The sequence below is a fragment of the Diabrotica virgifera genome, chromosome 1 (genome assembly GCF_917563875.1).
Source record: "Diabrotica virgifera virgifera chromosome 1, PGI_DIABVI_V3a".
Lineage (NCBI taxonomy): Eukaryota > Metazoa > Arthropoda > Insecta > Coleoptera > Chrysomelidae > Diabrotica > Diabrotica virgifera.
This window is the reverse complement of record NC_065443.1, coordinates 202977887-202999257: the sequence shown is the minus strand read 5'-3', so window position 1 is coordinate 202999257 and position 21371 is coordinate 202977887. Positions and strand designations below refer to the sequence as shown.

Genomic DNA, 21371 nt, shown 5'->3' with positions numbered 1-21371 from the left:
TGGCTCTCAATAAATGTACCTGAATTACTTGTACTGAAACAAATATAAAAGACTGTGTAACATCAGAACTTAGACAAGGATACTCCTTATCATCGTTGCTATTCAATTTGGCCCTAGAATATGAAATAAGCAAAATATCATCCGAGTTGACAGAGCAATTTGCGAATCAAGGATCAAAATTATTTTTGGCCTTTGCTGATGATCTAGATGCAGTCGCTCATCCTACAAGAGATGTGAGAGAGGTTTTCACAACTCGAGGAAAAAACAAGTAGTATGGGCCTTCGAATAAATGAAGAGAAGACAAAATACATGCTAATTGCCAAAAATCCAATACCAAGAGTTAGGCAGAACATAACTATTAATTACCACTACTTTCGAAGTAGTAAAAGAGTTTAAATATCTAAGGACGGTAATCACAGATGACAACCACATATAAAAAGAAGTCTCAGCAAGGATAGCTGCGTGGAATAGAGCATTTTGCTCCTAGGGCAGTCAATGAGGGTATGTGGCTCCGAATTCCATCCTACTATATCGATTTACGTGATATTTTCACAGTAAGTAGGGAATAGACCAAGAGACAAAGTCTACCCTATGCCGATGTGTGCTTTTGTCTTGGGGGCGGTTCCCACCCCTTCTCGGGGGTGGAAAATTTTTGGCCTAAATAACTACGGAAGTTTACGGAAAAACTCAATACTTTTTGAGTTATTCCTGGTTGAAAATTGGCCATTTTCATTGAAACATAACACCTTTTCAAACGGTTTTTTGCGAATACCTTAAAAACTATGCATCTAACTAAAAAAACCATATAAAACATTTTTGTAGCTTATAAAATAACAAAGAGATTCTTTCCTTTATGAATCTTGTAGTTATAATACAAAAAGAGATTTCGTAAGTGAAAAAAACTTGTTTTCTTGGTGCATGTTCAAATCAATGTATTTAACTTGAAATAACAGAGAAACGGTCGATTTTAGGTGTATAATGCTACCAATAACTTTTGTTGTGCTTGAAAAGACCTTTAAAATAAGCAATATTAAATGTCGAGTACATTCAAACTATGCGAGATAAACTGTAAAAAATTTGATGACTAACGTATTTTAAGAAAAAAATGAGAAGTATATTTAACCCCTCATCCACAAGAATTTAAATGCATCATTTTCCTTCTACAATACATTTAGTATAGTGTTCTTTTTATGTTCAAAAGTTGGGCGGGTTTAAAATGAATGGTTTTTGAAAAAAAAATAAAATCAAATTATTTAGCGCATTTTTAAATTTTCTTAAAAATCTTCCTATTTCTCCATGTAACTGATAAGAGATGCCAAAAAAAAGATGCCATACAAAAATGTAGGGTTCTTCTAGATAAACATTTTGATTTTATTTTTTATAACAGTATCTCTTATCATTTTCAAGTTACATGGAGAAAAAGGAAGATTTTTATGAAAATTTAAATATGCGCTCTATAATTTGATCTTATTTTTTTCAAAAACCATTCATTTTAGACCCGCTCAACTTTTTGAACATAAAAATAACACTGTAGTAAAATGTATTGTAGAAGGAAAACGTTGCATTTAAATTCTTGTGGATGAGGAGTTAAATATACTTTTCAATTTTTTTCTTAAAATTCGTTAGTCATCAATTTTTTGCAGCATATCTCGCTTAGTTTGAATGTAATCGACATTGAATATTGCTTATTTGAAAGGACTTTTCAAGTACAATAAAAGGTATTGGTAGCATTATACACCTAAAACCGACCGTTTCTCTGTTATTTCAAGTTGAATACACTGATTTGAGCATGCACCAAAAAACAAACTCTTTTTACCTACCATATATCTTTTTGTGTTATAACTAGAAGATTGAAGAAGGAACGAATCTCTTTGTTTTTTTATGAGCTACAAAAATGTTTTTTATAATTTTTTTAGTTAGATGCATTGTTTTTAAGGTATTCGCAAAAAACCGTTTGAAAAGGTGTTATATTTCAATGAAAATGGCCAATTTTCAACCACGAGTAACTCAAAAAGTATTGAGATTTCGAAAAAAAATGATAGAACAATTTTTGCTTAGAATTAGGTTCTCTAGCAACTTCCGTAGTTGTTTAACCAAAAAATTTTCCACCCCCGAGAAGGGGTGGGAACCGCCCCCAAGACAAAAGCAAAGCACACATCGGCATAGGGTAGACTTTGAATAAAGAGATATTTTCAGGCTATTCCTAAAATTTCATTAAAATCCATGCAGTAGGATAGAATTCGGAGGTAATAACCTGATCTTGCTCTCATTGACTGCCCTATCCCTATCGTCATTATTGAGATCTAAGCTGCTAAAAGACAATATAAATTAAGACTGTGCATGCCAATTATTCGCCCAATTCTTACATATTATGGAAGTGAAAGATAGACTATACATCAGTGGGAAATAAATAAGTTGCTGGTATTTGAAAGGAAAGTTCTGAGAATGATATTTGGTCCTTAAAGAGTTTAACCTCAAACAGTCCTCAAATGAGCTTGGCCAGCCCTGAATATTAAATAATAGCGGTGATAAGACGCAACCCTGCCACAAGTCTTGGACGTCCATTCCAACTGTTCTCAGAATATCGCTTATCGTTTGATGGTTAACGTAGTCAAATAATTTTCGCTAATCAATAAAACATGAATATACATCTACGTTCATGTCCTGTATCGTTGTGTGTGTTAACATATTTAAGCTAAAAAGAGCTTCTCTTCTATTCTTAATCCATTTCGAAAACCAAATTGTCTCTGAAACTCACAGTTCTTGGCAATTGACAGGATCGTGGAGAAGGCGCCGCAAAACTGAATTGGTGATTGTGTATGTGTATGTGTATGGTACTGAAAACATCGTCAGATACATAAAAGCTAAGATAAAATTGGCAGGCCATGAGGTATAATATCAGAGGAATAGTGTTAAAGACAGTGTTTTTTGAGAGATAGAAGATCAGTAGGCTGTCCCAGAAAAAGATGATGAAGAATCGAAGTATACTGAACTAGTAAAAGCTGCTTGTAGAATTATTTGCATATTTGAAACAACCATTTTATTTCATTTAAAATTCATGAAATCTAAAGACTGGGAGAAAAATTTAATAAAACACTCATACAGAAGTAAAAACTTTTTGTATACTGGTATAAAAATTGTTTATTAAAACTTCATAAAATGTCGTGCAAAACGTTTTCGTTCTAATTCAGAACATCTTCAGTGCATTCTGCTAAGTAATTAAAACTAGCACACTATTTAAAGTGGTAACTAGTTGGTCTGTGCCCATTGAACTGGCAAGTACCTAGTTTTTTCGAGCAGGGAAGCATGGTGCCCTTTAAGCATGTTCTTAATTTAATCTTGTAACATCGACTGGTAGTCATTATACTTTTACAAAATTTAAAATGTCAACCATGTATCATGAAGTTACCACTTTAAATAGTGTGCTAGTTTCAATTACTTAGCAGAATGCACTGAAGATGTTCTGAATTAGAACGAAAACGTTTTGCACGACATTTTATGAAGTTTTAATAAACAATTTTTATACCAGTATACAACTTGAAGTTTTTACTTCTGTATGAGTTTTTTAAACTATGGTATACAGCCAACTATTGGGATTTTCCCATTGATTTTATAATTTTAAAAATTTGATACTTTTTTACACTTTTTCAATAATTGTTTAATTGCGGCTCGTGAAAAATTTCAAGTTTTGAAAAATGGCTCGAACTATCAAGGAGCTTGGCCAGCCCTGACATATTATTTACCTAACTATCAGTGATTAACATTTATTCACATCTCTATCAATTTTTTTAATAGCAGGCGACTTCTTTATCTTTTTAAGTTTTTTAAGTAGTGCATTATATTCATTCTTATCATTATTAGTTACCGGAACACTACATTCAGTATTGTATATTATAAAGCGGGCTCCACACTCTCGGCGAAGTTACTTCGCCAAAGTTGACCGAAGTCCGAAGTGCCTCTCTACACACTCGTTCTACTTCGCGAGAAACACATTCAAGCGGTGCGATACCGACAAAGATCCCTTTGACTCGGACGCGCCAGACCGACAGAGAACGGAAGTAGAACGAAGCGAGGCAAAATTGCACAAGGTGGCCGTCTACACTCACACTCTCGTACTTGTTGAACCTCGATCGACTTCGGCGAGTGTGTGGAGCTCACATAAGATTTAATTTTATACAAGGAGAAACCATAGAAGTAGATATCTACAGATTACATAGAGCTTCAATTTCCTACCAGATTTTCTGGTGTTTTTTATCATATTTTTTTTTTCAAGAAGTTGACCCAAGGCCATTTTTTGTATAACTTGTTTTTTATTTTATTTTTTGTAATTTAATTTGATAAGATCCTAACTGTGTGAATCTATTCGCTGTCATTTTGGCATTATTTGGTGTCGCTTCCAAACTTCCCCTAATATGGCGATTTTTAATTTTAGCCATTTTTGTCTCCTTGCTACAATCTATTTAATCAGTCAAGAATATCCATCTTGGGATATATACCTCCCCTCTTTCCTCCATCGTGCTTTATCTTGGACTTTTGATATCCACCCCTGTCACAATATTTTTTGTAGTATGTATATATACTATCGGTTTACAACGTTCTTCGTCTTCCGATACCTATTCGCCATTCCTCTCTGTCCGCACATTGATCTACTTGCAGACCTTTTTCATTTACGGCTTTGTTTATTCCTGCCTGCCAACTTTTTCTCGGTCTACCTCTTCTTCTACATTGCGGTTTCCAGTTTTGTATTTGCTTTGCGATTCTGTCCTCATCCATTCTTTGTACGTGACCAAACCATCTTGGTTGTATTTCGTTGTAGTATGTCATCTGACCAATTTGAGTACTTCTTTTACATTGGTTTTATGACCAGTCCAACTTATTTTTCTATCTAAAAGTTTATTATTCAGCATTTACCTTTCCACAGACTGTTGTGTTTTCGCTGTTTTCAATTTCGTCCTTGGTAAAGGTTTGTGGTTATCACAGTTCATAATTTAAAAACGTTTTTTACTGCATATAAATACAATGTCGTTAGCTTATCGCAAGTGATTGAAGTACTGCATGTTTGTGTTAATACCTAAATTCCAGTCTAGCTATATTAAAAGCCACAGTTAGAATGCAGTGCAGTTATCATAAGGCAACGTATTTCTTACGGGAGAACGGCCGACCACGTTGCCGGTTTGTTCCGAGAGGCGCATCAGGACCGGTGATTTCTCAGTCTATCGCCAAACTACCACGCACCTACCACTGTGCCGACATGAGCGACATCGCTGAGCGTCATAAGACCAACACTGCATTCTAACTGTGGCTTCTACATTAGTCTCCTAGGCTTTTAAAGATGTCTTCGAGTAATAAGAGCGGATTGGATCGTGATTTTGCAATGGCTTCAATTATTCTCACTGGTAAACACACAGTTTGCTGCCGGAAATTTTTTTACTGTTTCTAGGTAATTTGGGTCTACTGAATCCAAAAATGCCACCAAATTTGCTCCATCAGATCGTTTTCAGAAACTACGACAGACCACATTTCTAACATACTTTAGGGTAATTTAACGCAGCACTACCTACATAATATATGTAGTAATGTAGTGCTGCTACCCATCAAATAAACAAAACACGAATAAAAAGTAAAATATTTATTGTACAACAATATACTTACAAAAATCATCACATATTATATCTGCCAAAAAAACTTAACTTTTTATGTAACCAAACCAGCATCCCAGCACAAATCTGTTATTCGGCGTCACCCAAAAACTTCCTTTTATATGATTTTTTTGTAAAGGCTTTAAAAGTACGGTCCCTTTGAAGACTCCAGCAGCAATTTGTCATCATGTGAGTGTCTCATCTCCCCTGGTACCTCTCTTTCATGGTTTTGATATCTTGGTGGAAGCGTTCCCCTTGTTCCTCAGTAAGGTCACCAAGATTTTCTGGGAAACGATCTAAGTGGCTGTAGAGGTAATGAATTTTAATACTCATATGACAACCGTGTTTGTCAATATTGTTAAGCATTTCTTCCACTATATCCCGGTAATTTTCCGATTTATTGTTTCCAAGAAAATTTTTCAAAACTTTCACAAAAGAGCACCATGCATTACATTCAATTTCAGTCATCGATTCTGTAAAATGCGAATCTTTTATAAGTTGTCGTATCTTAGGCCCATCAAATATTCCGGCTTTCAATTTTTCTTTACTAAGTGCAGGGAATTTGCTGGACAAGTATTCAAAACAAGGACGATTCTGGTCTAAAGCCTTTACAAATTGTTTCACCAGCCCTAGTTTAATATGTAACGGAGGTAATATTATCTTCTCTCGGTCGACCAATGCTTCGTTAACTACGTTAACTTCTACTTGAACTATAGTATCTCTAGAACACCATTTTCTTCTACTCCAGTGTTGGTCCTTAACCCTGCTATCCCAAAGACACAGGAAACAAGGATATTTTGTATAGCCACCTTATTGTCCCAGGAGAAAGTTCACCATCTTAAAATCAACACAGATCACCCACTGATGTTGGCCATACTTATGTTTTTAGCTCCAGCGGTATTGTTTTATAGTCTTCTTTCATTTATGTAGAATGTATGGTATTATAATATCACCCTGTACAAAAGATGTTTAAAACTCATTCAAAGTCATTAATCCATGTAGTATCTGTTCTTGTATCAATAACCGCAAGTAACATTGAATTGTCATGTTCTGTTATTATTTAAATGTGTATATAAACATTAACTCGGTCGAGAAAGGGTATTATGATTATCGATGTAGTTGGAAGGTATTCACGTATAGGATAGGTCAAGTTAATATTGTAAACAACTTATGTAGTGAATCATCGACTTCGAATTAAATATAATGTTATCGGAAAACCTGAGTTTTAATTAATTGGGACCAGAAGGCAGTAACAACACACTATTTAATACATGGCTGATCCTGCAGACTAGAGGAGGTCTTCTGAAAGGAGCAGAGATGGCGGCACCAGCTTGGAAACGGAGACGGCGAAGATGGACCAGGACGAAGATGCAGAGAACCCAGGGAACAAAGACAAAGTGATAAAATGTAAGTAAGAATGTCTATCTTTATTAAAAATGCTTCCCTCGTTTTTATATTATTATTGAACATTGAATATTTATCTTTGCTGATTTTTGAATAATTTATGAAGTATCGATTTTTTTTTAAGAATATCTAAGAATTTTGAAACATGAAGTGATTTTTGAACTGAATATTTTTATCGAAGTTTATTATATATGCTATTTTTGAATTTTTATTGAATTTTTTTTTTTCTAATATGTATACTATTATTGAATTTTATTAGCCAGTTGTTTTTGTTATTGAGTATATAGATACATTTTCATCGATTTTGTGTTAAATTTTGTATGATATGAACCTGAATTAATAATTTTTGTGTGACTAATGATATATAAATGATTTTTTTTTAATGAATAATGATTAGGGATGACATACAACAAACATTGCTATAAGCAAGAGATATATTTTTAACGAACCGATCTGATGAGTCGAGATAAGGAATTTGAAGAAGAACTATATAGATAAGAAGAATAACTAACAATATTATAAGCTAAATATTATGAGGCAACTAGAGACAATAAGAAACCCACTGCTCTTGTCAAATTAGGAAGGTACTAAGTGATTTATAGAAGCTTGAAAGCTTATTAGAGACCCACTCTGTGTTTTGAAGGGTACCTATTTTATTCATGATTATTCGTGAATAAACAACGGCCTCAAAGCAAGGGATTGAGGTTGTGATATTTTTAGAAGAATTTGAACCGCATAAAATACCTATTTCGTGTTTTGAGTTAACTATACCACCTAAATGGTGCGTACAGATCAGGGCGAAAATTCGGGTTAATGTTGGCGGAGAACTAAGACATCCGAGTGAAACCTCTTTTATTAAGGTAAAACGAAGGTATCGGAGCTAGTATATGAAGTGATGATTATGATGTTATATGAAATGATATATGAGATAAATGATATATGATTGTTATATGAAATATGTATATGAAGATGAATTATATACACTGTAGAAGTGTTATTATGTGGAGAAAAATGAAGAAATATAGTTATAGTACCAGACAAGAAGAAGAGAGAGAGAGAAAAAAAAATAATTTGATTAAAATATGTGGGAAAAATGAAAGAAGGAACATAAAATTTGTCAGAAATGTCAAAATAAAGCAGAATTAAGAATAATATCAAATAAGTAGCTAATCATTGAATTATTTATTTATTTATTTATTTATTATTCATTTACGGACCGAAGTCCATTAGTACATGATACAATTAAAATTTTTTACAATTAAAATGTCACACAAATTAGAAAAATAAGATCTAGTAGATACAAAATTGGTAAATACATAACAATAATAAAGAATAAACTTACTTGCTCTCATTCAACAATTGAGAGCTAGAACATTTTGAAATTGACAAATACAACTTATCCTAGAACAAAGACAATAACAGTAGTTGACAAATCAGTCTTGAAATTAGAACATTAAGTTAAGTATAAATATAATTGTGTGGAAAACGCAGTAAAGTCGTTCACAAAGAAATCAATTTGCGGAGATAATGTGTTTGCTAATTTAAGAGTTTTAGAGAGATAGGAACTTGAACTATAATTTGTGCGGTTAATGACCTCGTGGAAGGTGGTCACAGAACGGGTGGTTCTTGAAGGTACATGTAGACCAATTTTATTTAAAAGTGGGATACAGAATTTATGACCATGAATTAAGTTATATAAGAAGCAAAGATCTTTATGTTGACGACGACTCTGTAATGAGTCAAGTCGAATAATTTGCAGTAAAGACTCGTAACTTTGACCAGTGAGATGCATCTTATAAGCATAATAACGTAAGAATTTACGCTGAACTTGTTCGATTTTATTAATATGACAGTTATATTGAGGTGACCAAACACATGATGCATAATCTAAATGTGGTCTAACCAAAGAACAATAAAGAAATTTTAAAGAACGACCAGTCGTAAAGTCATAGCTGCATCTTTTAACAAAGCCAAGCATCTTTAATGACTTAGAAACCATGCTATTAATGTGTAGGTTGAAATTTAAGTTAGTATCAAGAATAACACCCAGATCTATAACTGAGTCAACTAATTGTAACCTAGTGTCCCGTATAAAGTAAGAATTATTCTCAAAGTGTCTTAGTCGAGTAAAAGTTATAGCATGGCATTTGTTTGCATTTAAGTCCATACCATTAAGTGAGCACCATTCCACAAGACCATTAAGATCTGATTGCAAATTGTAGTGATCCAAATCAGAGGTAATTATGTGAAATAATTTAAGGTCATCAGCAAATAGAAGAAATTGAGCAAAATTGAAGCTTTTATTTATGTCATTTATAAATAAATTAAAAAGGATAGGTCCTAAGTGGGAGCCTTGAGGTACACCCGATGTAACTATAATTTCATTAGAGAAATAATTCTTAATACGAACTATCTGCCTTCTATCTAATAGATAATTTCGAATCCAACTAAGCAGAGGATCAGAGAAACCCAACTGTTCGATCTTATGTAACAATAACGTATGGTTGACTCTATCGAATGCCTTGGAAAAATCTGTATAAATCGCATCTACCTGTTGTTTACTTTCCAATGCTTCATTTAAGAAGGAGGTATAATTTAACAAGTTCATTTCAGTTGATCTCCCCATAACAAAACCATACTGTTGTTCAATGATTACATTTTGTATAGTAGGCTTAATTTTGTCACATATTAAACTCTCGAATAGTTTAGGTATAGTATTAAGGATACTAATAGGTCTGTAGCTCTGTACCCCGCTTCTATCTCCATTCTTGAATATCGGTGATATAAAACTAACTTTCCAAACGGGAGGGAATTCACTCGTTTGTAATGATTTTTGAAAAATAAAGAATAAGGGACGAGCAAGATTAAAACTCCAGTATTTCAGTAACTTGGGTGGGATTCCATCAGGCCCTGGACCCTTATGTATGTTTAGCTGGGATAATTTGGTATATACCTCTGAAATAGATAAGTCACAACCAGTAATGTTGAAACTAGTGTTAGCCCTTGCACTATTTGGAATAGGACATTCGTCCTCACTAGATACTGCAGCAAAGTACTGAGCAAACATCTTGGCTATGGTAGGACCATCGGAACTGGTTTGGCCATTATGGTTTAAAGTGTTCGGAATGCTATTATTGTTCCTTTTAGAATTTACGAACCTCCAGAAGCTTTTAATGGTACTAGGAAGTGTATGTTCAACGTTTGCTACAAACTGATTGTATGCTTGACCTGATAAGGACTTGCATATCGACCTCAATCTAGAAAATTCATTATAGTCTTGAGGTAACCTGGTCACTTTAAATTTCTTATGAGCTTTCTTTTTAGCAATGATGCAGTTTCTTAACTCTCGGGTATACCATTTAGGAAAATTGCCGGTATAAAACTTTTTCATTGGTACATAAACATCGATAGCGCCATATAAGACATCATAAAGTATATTGACCATATCATCTAAACTTTTGTCTCTGAAAATTTCATCCCAGTATATTGTGTCTAAGTAATCAGAAATACCTTGAAAATTTGCTGATTTAAAGTCGTAGAAAAAGCCTTCAGCTTTCATTTCATCAGTTAAAACATCTCCGCGGTTTAAATTAAAGCATAAAGGAGGGTGGAAACTATCGGGGTCAACTAATCCCTCATCAGCTTCTGCGACAATGCAATTTTCATCATGAACCAAAACTAGATCAAGTAATGAGTTTACATTATTATAGATGTTATTGCGTTGGAAAAGATTTTGATAGGAACATATATGATTCATAATATTTATAGCATCTTCTTCGATTAAAGGAATGTCTGGAGCAGAAATTGCCGTAGAACAAAAATTATCATGAGACCAAGTACAGTGTAGGTTGAAGTCCCCTGCAATACAGAAATGAGAGGTGGGAAATGTATTTGAAAGATTATCGATGCTGTTATTGAAAGAGATATATTTTTCTAAAGCAGACTTAGGAGGAAAATAAAGCGCTCCCACAATAAGCGGACAATAAAGCGCTCCCACAATAAGCGGACAATTAGTACTGCCAACAGCCACATATATTTGTTCTATACCTGGAAAAGATTCCAGCAGTCTACTAGGGATAGATGAGCGCACTGCAATTAGAACTCCCCCCCCCCCCTCTGCTCGCAGTACTAGTGAGGTGAGAACGGTCCTTTCTATATATTACATAATCAGTAAGATCAAGTTCTGAGTCAAATATTTGGTCATTTAACCAAGTTTCAGTAAATATAATTATATCATAACAAACTCCCTGCGAATTGTTTCTAATAACACGAAGTTTAGTGCGCAATCCACGACAATTTTGATAAAAGATAGAAAAAGGAGACTTATGAAGATGGTTAAAACTTAGTTTTTTGTAACAATTTGAGGTACACCACGAATATACTTAATTATTAAATTTTGTTCGCCCTTGGAAGTCCGGTCTTGTAGTTGCGTCTTCATATTTTTCTCATAAGCTTGCTGTTTTGGAGTTAGATCAGGAGTTATGAATACATGCGAACCTTTTAATGCTGAACGGCCTTTTAATATAGTTTGGACATCATAATTACTGGGTAAGACAACTTTAAGGCTTCTGTTACCAGACTTATTCTTCTTTCCTACTCTAACAGCCTTTTGAATAGGTATGGGCTCATTGGTAATTTTCATAAAAACTGACTTTACTGCTTCCATATCGTTGTTGGATTCAGGCATATTAAAGATCATCAAATTATTTGAGCGTTGTTGATTGCTGTTTTGGAGTTAGATCAGGAGTTATGAATACATGCGAACCTTTTAATGCTGAACGGCCTTTTAATATAGTTTGGACATCATAATTACTGGGTAAGACAACTTTAAGGCTTCTGTTACCAGACTTATTCTTCTTTCCTACTCTAACAGCCTTTTGAATAGGTATGGGCTCATTGGTAATTTGTATAAAAACTGACTTTACTGCTTCCATATCGTTGTTGGATTCAGGCATATTAAAGATCATCAAATTATTTGAGCGTTGTTGACGTTCATAAATTTCTGCAAGAGTATTTTCATCCGACGAACTATTCCCTTTTAAATTGCTTTTTAATATTTCAAGTTCATTTTTTAGTTCCTTGGTTTCCTTATCTTTTTCTTTCCTCAACTGCTTAATATCATTTTTGATGGTATTCACTTCTATGTTTAGTTTGTCAATCTGTTGCAATAAAACAGGTATTTTCTTAAATGCCGATCGACATTCAAGACAAAAATATACTAGAGTCTTTTTCTGGATAACTACAGCTCTCAATTCTGATGCACATAGACCAGTGCAATTATCGGTGGCATGCATTGTTAAATGACAGCTATCGCAAGTAGCGGTTTTGTCTTCATCCTCCAAAGAATTTTTACAAGTTGAACATTTACTGACCATAATTGTTACTGTTTAATTATATTCAACTACTGGCCTATGGAACTTGAATAAATCGAGTTTTTGTCTGCTAATGAGGTTTTACAGTTTTTGTTATATGTTTATAAATTCTGCAGGAAGTAATTACATCAAATTGATGCACAGAAGACACAATTTGGAAAATTCAACAATGGATCTTGTACAGAATTTCATACAGTTTCCTTTGATATAAAAATCAATATTTATTTTAAAGTATTTACCAACAGAAGACAGGATTTTGAGGAGCACTTTTTACACATCAACTCACTTCGACTGTGACAATGACTTATTGACAATGACAATGACTGAATTATGTCTAAGAATTAAAGTTGTAAATTTTTTTTCTCTAAAGTAACGTAAATTATAAATAACTTGTTTTTTAAATGTAGCTAATGAATTCAGGTTAAATTTTCGCGGAAAATGGAAGTATTTGAATTAAGGATAGACAATATCTTACAATAGTGTTAGTAGATAGTAAGCAAAGGGACACAAAAAGTGAAATTTTTAGACATTCAGCAACAGAGATTAAATCTTTATTATAGCTACAAAAGAGTTATTAGAAGTTTAGAGAAATATTAGAAATGTTTAGAGAGATTACATTTTTATTATAGGTACATTATTTTAAAGTTAGTAAGACATATATAAATAAATCAAAAGAAGACTGAAATAGGAATTATTAATAGAGTAAAGGATACATTTTTTTTACTTATTCGAGTAATATTAGCTTAGCTTAGGACTTTTAGTTAGATACGAGATTTTTAGTTAGGTAGATTAGATTATTCCCCTGCTTATAGGAGATGCATATAGGCACTAAAAGACTATATTAAAAATCCCGATAGGTTTAGTCACTGTTTTTATGTGGACACTGTTTTGTGAATGGAGAAAAGACTAAAAAGCAAGACGGAACAGAAAGTGAATTAGTGATAATAATAAACAATTTTTAGGATTAAAAAAACTCTGAAACGTACCATGTTACAGTTAGTTAGGATAGTAAGGAAATTTAATTTTTGGAAATAGTATTAGGTAACCATAAACATTTTTGTAAAAGGGAAAGAGGAGCATCACATTTTAAAAATATGTAATTTTAACAAAACGGGGAGGTATGGTATTATAATATCACCCTGTACAAAAGATGTTTAAAACTCATTCAAAGTCATTAATCCATGTAGTATCTGTTCTTGTATCAATAACCGCAAGTAACATTGAATTGTCATGTTTTGTTATTATTTAAATGTGTATATAAACATTAACTCGGTCGAGAAAGGGTATTATGATTATCGATGTAGTTGGAAGGTATTCACGTATAGGATAGGTCAAGTTAATATTGTAAACAACTTATGTAGTGAATCATCGACTTCGAATTAAATATAATGTTATCGGAAAACCTGAGTTTTAATTAATTGGGACCAGAAGGCAGTAACAACACACTATTTAATACAAATGCCTAATTGGTATACTTCCATATTTGTTGCCATTATGTAGAAGGATACACTTTTAACTTCGTTTGGAACTCTCGATAAAAAGACGCCAGTGATCTGGTGTATACTGTGATACACTTTAATTAAGTACACTTTAATTAGAAGTCATTAGTATGCATTTGGCTTAGAATTTGTTAGGTTTGTTTATAAATATATTGCAATTATAGTGGTGGAATATACAGATATGTAAGAATATTTAAGAATTTGATAAGTATGTTATATCTCGAAAACTAGAGCTGATACAAAGAACAGATTTGTATTTTTGAATTAAGCACAGATGAATTAACCAAAATCAGTTGATTTTTTTTTCGGCAGCAAGACAAATTTTTGTTTGTTGGGCTGTGTAATCAACAGTTATAACAATATCTTGTATCATTTTAGGTATCCGACGAATCAAACTGTGGCACTCCGAAGGATTCCATTCCTAACGGTCTCCCCAACGGTATAAAGACTAACCCGCTCAATCACGAGAAAACTAAAGAAGACTTGATCAGAAGCGTTCAGTTTATGGACGTCAACGACATCCTGGAGATCGTCACTGAAGAAGCGACTTTACAAAGCATCAAAACACTCAGCGATTGGCTTCTCAGCGATCTGGACGTTCTGAAATCGTGCGGATCGAATTCCGCCAGTCTTTTAAGGCAGATAACTTATTTGTTAAATTTGATCAATATAAATTTGGCTAGTCCGAAGATGATTGGAGTGCGTCTGAAGTCATCGGAGGTTATTAGCAAGGGAATTAAGATCCCGTTATCTGAGGATACTGTGCTTAAAGGTAATAAATAAATAATAATAATAATAGTAAATTTTACATATTTCTATCATAACAGGTATGAACATGAACATCACATCACGTCAGAAGTTCTTTTTTATACATAACATATATCTCTCTTTGTCGACGTTTAAATTGGTAAAAAGGTGAAGCTCGCTTTAACACGCACTTGAACCCCGCCGTTGGAATTGGTTAACAGATGTAACAAAAAAGAAAACTTCTGTTGGAGTGAAAGTAAAGAGAATGATAAACTCCAACAGAAGTAGAAAAAGAAAAAAATAGATGTAGCTAATGGAACAAAAAATGAGAATAGAAAGAAAATAGCTTCTCGTTGGAGAAGCTGAAGTAACAAAATACTTTTACAGTGGTATTTGTAGAGGGAAAATGATAAGAAGAAAAAGAAAGTGGGATGGATGCACTAATAACAAAAGTATGAATAGACAGAGGCAAACTGAATGGAGTTAGGCTAGCGATGGATGCAAGAGAACGACAACTGACACTCAAGGATGGATACGGCCAATTTGCATACCTGTCAAAGGCGGTAGCTCAAAGTAGATAGGGATTATGACTAAGAATCGAAATATTAAGATAAGAATAATGTAGTGAAAATGAGTAAAGATGAATACTTGCTAATAAAGAACAAATTGAATAAAACAAACAAATCATGGGCGACAGGAAATGATCTTTGATCACTTTCCCAGGTATCTTACACTGCTGTAAAGTATATTAAATCAATAAGTAAATGTAAATATAAAGGAATAAGAAGATAGGATATACAAAATAAATAAAAAATATTTATTAAAAAAAGCTACTAGATTTTTAACAATCTCTTAGTTAAACCAAATTGAATATAAGTGACTCTAACATGACAAAAGTTATGGTTTACTCTATTATCTCCAATATAACAACAATAATGTTACCTGTTACAAAATTAAATACCTCTTACTTACATATGGGGTACAACTCACATGAGACTACCTTTACCAAATGATTATAGTACTCTTGCTACGTACAACTAAATTAAAACCCAACAAATATGAGTAATATAAATAAGCAGGCACAAGCCTGACAAAGTAAAATACAATACAATGAATTAAGCAAAGTTAATGAATGAAATCGAAGCGAAGAAATATAATATACAAACAAATTGAATTGACTGAATAAATAAAGATAAGCAAATGAACACCAAAATATCTGGGAAACAAGCAATTAATATTCCAAAATAAATTTACACGAATAACCTAAACCACTAAAAACCTAATTGTCTGGGCTTATTCCTTGTGCACAAGTAACTTACCGTAGATACAATAGTTTGGGAATTTAATACACAAATATATAAATATGTTATATAACAGGCAAAGGTAAGCTAAATCTTAATAAAAATAATTAATCGCAATCGATATACGCAATAGTTACTAAAATCACCAAACTGAATGTTCCCAAACAAACCCATTCCTCGAACGACTAACCAAAAGATTCGCTACGATGGTGCCAAACCATGCTTCCTGTAAGCACAGATGACATCGACAGAAAATGGAGCTGGAACGCTCCATAGTTTGTTTCCCAAATGACTGACTGTAGCCGGAATAGGTTACTTTCAGGTGGGCGAGGGTCTATGACTTCTCATGTTCGTTTTATATTACTTCCCCAAAAGGCTAAAACAAATACACTCACCGGCAGAGAAAACGGGCACCCCAAAAAATGGGTCATTTTTAATGTCTTGTGTTTCCTAAACCTGATGTCCGATTTAAGTAATTTTTTTAATATGTTATAGCCTTATTCTTTATCAATATCGCTGTAATAATATTGTTGCTAGACAGGTACATTGTCATTGTATACAGGGTGTACGAATCAAACTGCTTTTTTCTCAAACTTTGTAACACCATGTGGAATGTTCTAGTTTTTATAAAATACCGAAATTATAACCAAACTATAGCCTCAGGTTTTCTTAACATTCTGTTTTTTGATTCATTCGCTTATGTTGGATAATAAAAAAGTTAAGCACTTTAACAACTACCCCTGTTTTTCGTTAATACAGGGTGTTTTTAAGTAAGTACGGCAAATTTTAAGGGGTAATTCTGCATGATAAAATAATGACAGTTTGCTTTATAAACGTATGCCCGCAAATGCTTCGTTTCCGAGATAGGGGGTGTTGAAATTGTTCTTACAAACTGACGATTTATTTATTTCTCTAAAACGGTTTGTGATATGTAAATGAAATTTGATAGATTTTAAGAGGTAGTTATTGCGCATTTTTTGGCGTACAATTAAGAATTTTATATTCACCATTGGCGTGCATACGGGTTTTAAATATTTTAGATATATCCCGTATGCACGCCAATGGTGAATATAAAATTCTCAATTGTATGCCAAAAAATGCGCAATAACTAGCTCTTAAAATCTACCAAATTCCATTTGCATATCACAAACCGTTTTAGAGCAATAAATAAATCGTCAGTTTGTAAGAACAATTTCAACACCCCCTATCTCAGAAACGAAGTATTTGCGGGCATAAGTTTATAAAGCAAACTGTCATTATTTTATCATGCAGAATTACCATTTAAAGCTTGCCGTACTTATTGAAAAACACCCTGTATTAACGAAAAACAGGGGTAGTTGTTAAAGTGCCTAACTTTTTTATTATCCAACATAAGCGAATGAATAAAAAAACAGAATGTTAAGAAAATCTGTGGCTATAGTTGGGTTTTAATTTTAGTATTTTATAAAAGCTAGAACATTCCACAGGGTGTTCCAAAGTTTGAGAAAAAAACACAGTTTGATTCGTACACCCTGTATACAATGACAATGTACCTGTCTAGCAACAATATTATTGCAGCGATATTGATAAAGAATAAGGCTATAACATATTAAAAAAATTACTTAAATCGGACATCAGGTTTAGGAAATACAAGACATTAAAAATGACCCATTTTTTGGGGTGCCCGTTTTCTCTGCCGGTGAGTGTATTTACCCAGTCTTAGTTTCAATTTCCAATCGAACATGTGTGAGAAAAAAACAAAAGAAGAAATAATGAGGAAGAGGTTTTTAGAATGAACAGCAATAAAAATAAAAACGGCTGTGCCCATTAGCAAAGCTTATCAGATGTGAAAAGTTATGAGAGCGACCTTGATGCAGAATTTAAATACAGAATATGATATTTAGAACAATATATTATAGGACAATTATTATTAATAATGTTGGAATAATTCAAAAGAAATTTTGCCTTTTGTATGACAAAAAAAATAAGGTTAGGATTTTCTCGGAATGAATATTACTTATAGATATTGGATGTGCAAATTGGATTATTTCCAACATTAATTTAGAAATTCATATGTTTGGTTATGTTAAAAAAATATTAGAAAAAGAATATAGAATTTTCCGGGACGGAATCTTATAAACATCGATTAATCTATATAAAATCCAAATAGAAATTGATTTGAATCCAAGAATGAGAATCCAACTCCTAGTGGACTGCCATTTTCCCTGGTTCAAGAAACTGCTGGGTACTATAATATTATTTTAAAGACAAACTGGGAACTGTAGACAAAACTTAATTAATTTCTGGAGATATTCTCCGCCATTTGGGGTACTGGTACTACACTATTCCGGCTCACAGGCAAGTGACGAGCGAAATGCGCTTCTCCGCCAAGGTAAACGTCAAATTCTCTCAGAACACGAAGTCATATTCACCACTAGGTGGCGTATAGTACGTTCTGTACACCGAAGTTTGACGTCACGTAAATAGTTGGTTACGAGAAAATTAGAGAATTTAAAAGAGATTAAGGGAAAATAATTTAAAAAAATATTTAGAGAATTTTAAAAACTTAAGTAACGGGACGCACCGTTACACAGAGTCCAACCTTTTACAACACTTGACCCCGCACCTGTTATTTTTCTTTTCGCCTAAAGCGAGCACCACACTCTCGCGAAGTTACTTCGGGAAAGGTCACCGAAGTCCGAAGTACCCGTCACTAGACACTCGTTCTACTTTGCGAGGAACACATTCACGGCGGGCGATAAGGACTTCGGTTTCTTTGACTTGGTGTCAAAAACCGCCACAGAATGGAAGTAGACCGAAGCGCAGCAAAGTCCCATGAACACCCTGTCTACACTCTCGTACTCGCTGAACTTCGATTGACTTCGTGAGTAATAAAGTGGGCGTTTAAGAAAAGACAACATGCAGGCACTTAACGAAACAGCCAAACTCATACACTACATATTGACAATCTCGAATGATGTTTTGTCGAAGATTGCAAATTTGCTTGAAAGAGATTCCATCATAAAAAAACTGTATCCTGTTTTTGGTTCAAACAGAATCGTTAGTAATCCACATTGGTTTCAAGAAGTTTATACTCAAGTACCACAGAAAGTTAATGTTTGGGCTGGGATTATTGAACATCGGTTAGTCTAGTGGGCCCATATTTTTTCGATGGCAATTTGAATGTGCAAATATTTACTTAGACTTTTTACGTTTTGACCATATCCTAGCCTTAGCAGTCATGCTTCCTAATGAAAACGGTACCCCACCTCTATTGTACGAATGATGTACAGAATTATCACGAAATAATTCCAAATCGATGTATAGGTGAAAGAGGATTTATTGAATGAACACCTCGTTCTCCGAAATTGACCCCTTTAGAGTTTTAGTTGTGGGTTATTTAAAAAGCAAAGTATATGTAAATAGGCCAGACAATATTGAACTGGTGAAACAACCATTTGGGAAGCAATTTTAAATATCACTTGTAATATCATTACGAATATTACTAAAAGGTTCTAATATCGAATTGGTCATATGACAATATTGTCAGATAGTTAATGGTGCCCTTTGAACATTTGATTTAATAAACTGTCTTTCCTATAACATTTTTCGTTGATTTTTTGCCACTTTCCTCCTAAATTTTTCTTGTGTTGTAAAACATGTCCTGGAATGTTTCATAAAGCAATATAGAAGGATATCTATACCGTTGGATTTGTCTCTGAAAGGACTATAGTTTCTTGTCTATTAAATATAGAGTATAGAGTGTTCTATTAAAAAAAAAGCCGATGCCGTCATAACTTTGACAAATATAAGATGACTTTGACAAATTATTAGATGTATAACAAGAAAAAACTACAATTTGAAAATAAAAATGGACCTGTTTTTGAGTTTTTTCACACTCATATCAGGAACAAAATAATTAATTGTATGCGTTACTTTTGAGAGACACTGTATATACATTCTTCTAAGTATATTTTTTAATTGTTTGTAGGTATGGAAATACTGAAAGGTTCTCAGGAAACATTAGACTGGACTCTCGTAGAGAAAAAAGGCTTAAGTCTGAAGGAAGAGGCTGTTATTAGGGTAGTGAAACTGTTATCGTTTGGAAAATTTCTAACCACTGTATCTGAGACTGGAATTATTTATGAAGAAGACGGCAATATCTTCGTTTGTAACCTAAAGGAGACAAACGTGGATGACGCAAAGAAGTCTACCACTCTAATGGAAGAATTGGTAAGTAATGGTACATAAAATGTTTAATGTTCAAATGTAAATTAATTTGTACACCACGGAGATAAAATACTCATTGGTATATAGGCCTGGATCCCGCGTACCAAAAAAAAGTTGATTAATAACAAGCTGAAAATTTGTTAATATCTTAACGGTTTCTAGTCGGACAAACTTTGATGTACGGGAACACTGGAACAAGGGAAGTTTTAATTGTGGAACAGTTTGAAAATTTGGAACGTCAGATTACGAAAACGTCCCATGTATTTTGTCGGACAGAACACCCAATTAATTCGTTACCCTTTCATTAAACTCTCATGCAAAAATCAGACAGAATGTTCTTCATGTTCCACTCATTAAAGTGCCCAATTGGTGATAAACACCAGACTGATTTTTGCATAGAGTTTAATGAAATGGTAACAAATCAATTGGAAGTTCTGTCCGGCAAATACATGGAACGTTTTCGAAGTCTGACGTTACAAATTTTTAACCTGTTCCACAATAGGGAACTTGCATAAATTTTTAAATTCGAAAAAAAATGTTATAAATCACAACAGAACATAATTTAAAACATGTATCAAAGATAAAAAACTTTTGTTTGTCTTTCGTTTGGCCCCTAAAGACGATTAAAAATTCAAACAGGTGGTCCAAAACCAGGGCCGGACTGGCTCATAAAAAAGGCGCCAACCCAAATCCTAAAAAAGGCGCCAACCTAATCTCTAAACAAAGGCGCCAGACCCCCCTCCCCACCTTCTTTACATGAAACTTTTTTCAAATCCTAACGCATGTAAAGTAAATAAATATTACTTGTGCTTTTTTAAGTTTATTTTAATTTAAATCCATAAAGTAATTTACTATTTTTATTGGAAATGGTAAATTATATTAAGATGCCATAAAAATATAGCTTCAGTTTCCCAGTATCCCTTTTACTCCATTACATTTTTTGGTGCTCTCTGGAGACTTAAAACAAATTTTTGAAAAGTTTGAGTAATTTTGTAACTGCTTCTACAGAGGAATCTACTGGTTCAAAAACATTTAACAAAAATCATGATTGGTGTTCCATATAAGCCACTTTTTGAATTTTTTCAAATTTTTAGAGCGCTCTAACACTCCATATAATAGAAGAGTAAATCTAGATAAAATATCCGCAACCACACGGTGTCAGGCGATCCGTGCCTGAGTGGTGAATGACCTAGATCAGAC

At 33.4% G+C, this 21371-nt stretch overlaps 1 protein-coding gene across 2 annotated transcripts in view; it reads left to right on the top strand.

The window, feature by feature from the left end:
- Nucleotides 1-21371, top strand: part of LOC114331928 (nonsense-mediated mRNA decay factor SMG5) — a 122294-nt gene that overhangs the window by 69197 nt on the left and 31726 nt on the right. For both annotated transcript variants that reach the window (XM_050646335.1, XM_028281620.2), the window contains exons 3-4: nucleotides 14293-14686; nucleotides 19933-20174. In XM_050646335.1, the coding sequence (XP_050502292.1) occupies nucleotides 14293-14686; nucleotides 19933-20174 (636 nt within the window). The remainder of the gene's footprint in view (nucleotides 1-14292; nucleotides 14687-19932; nucleotides 20175-21371) is intronic.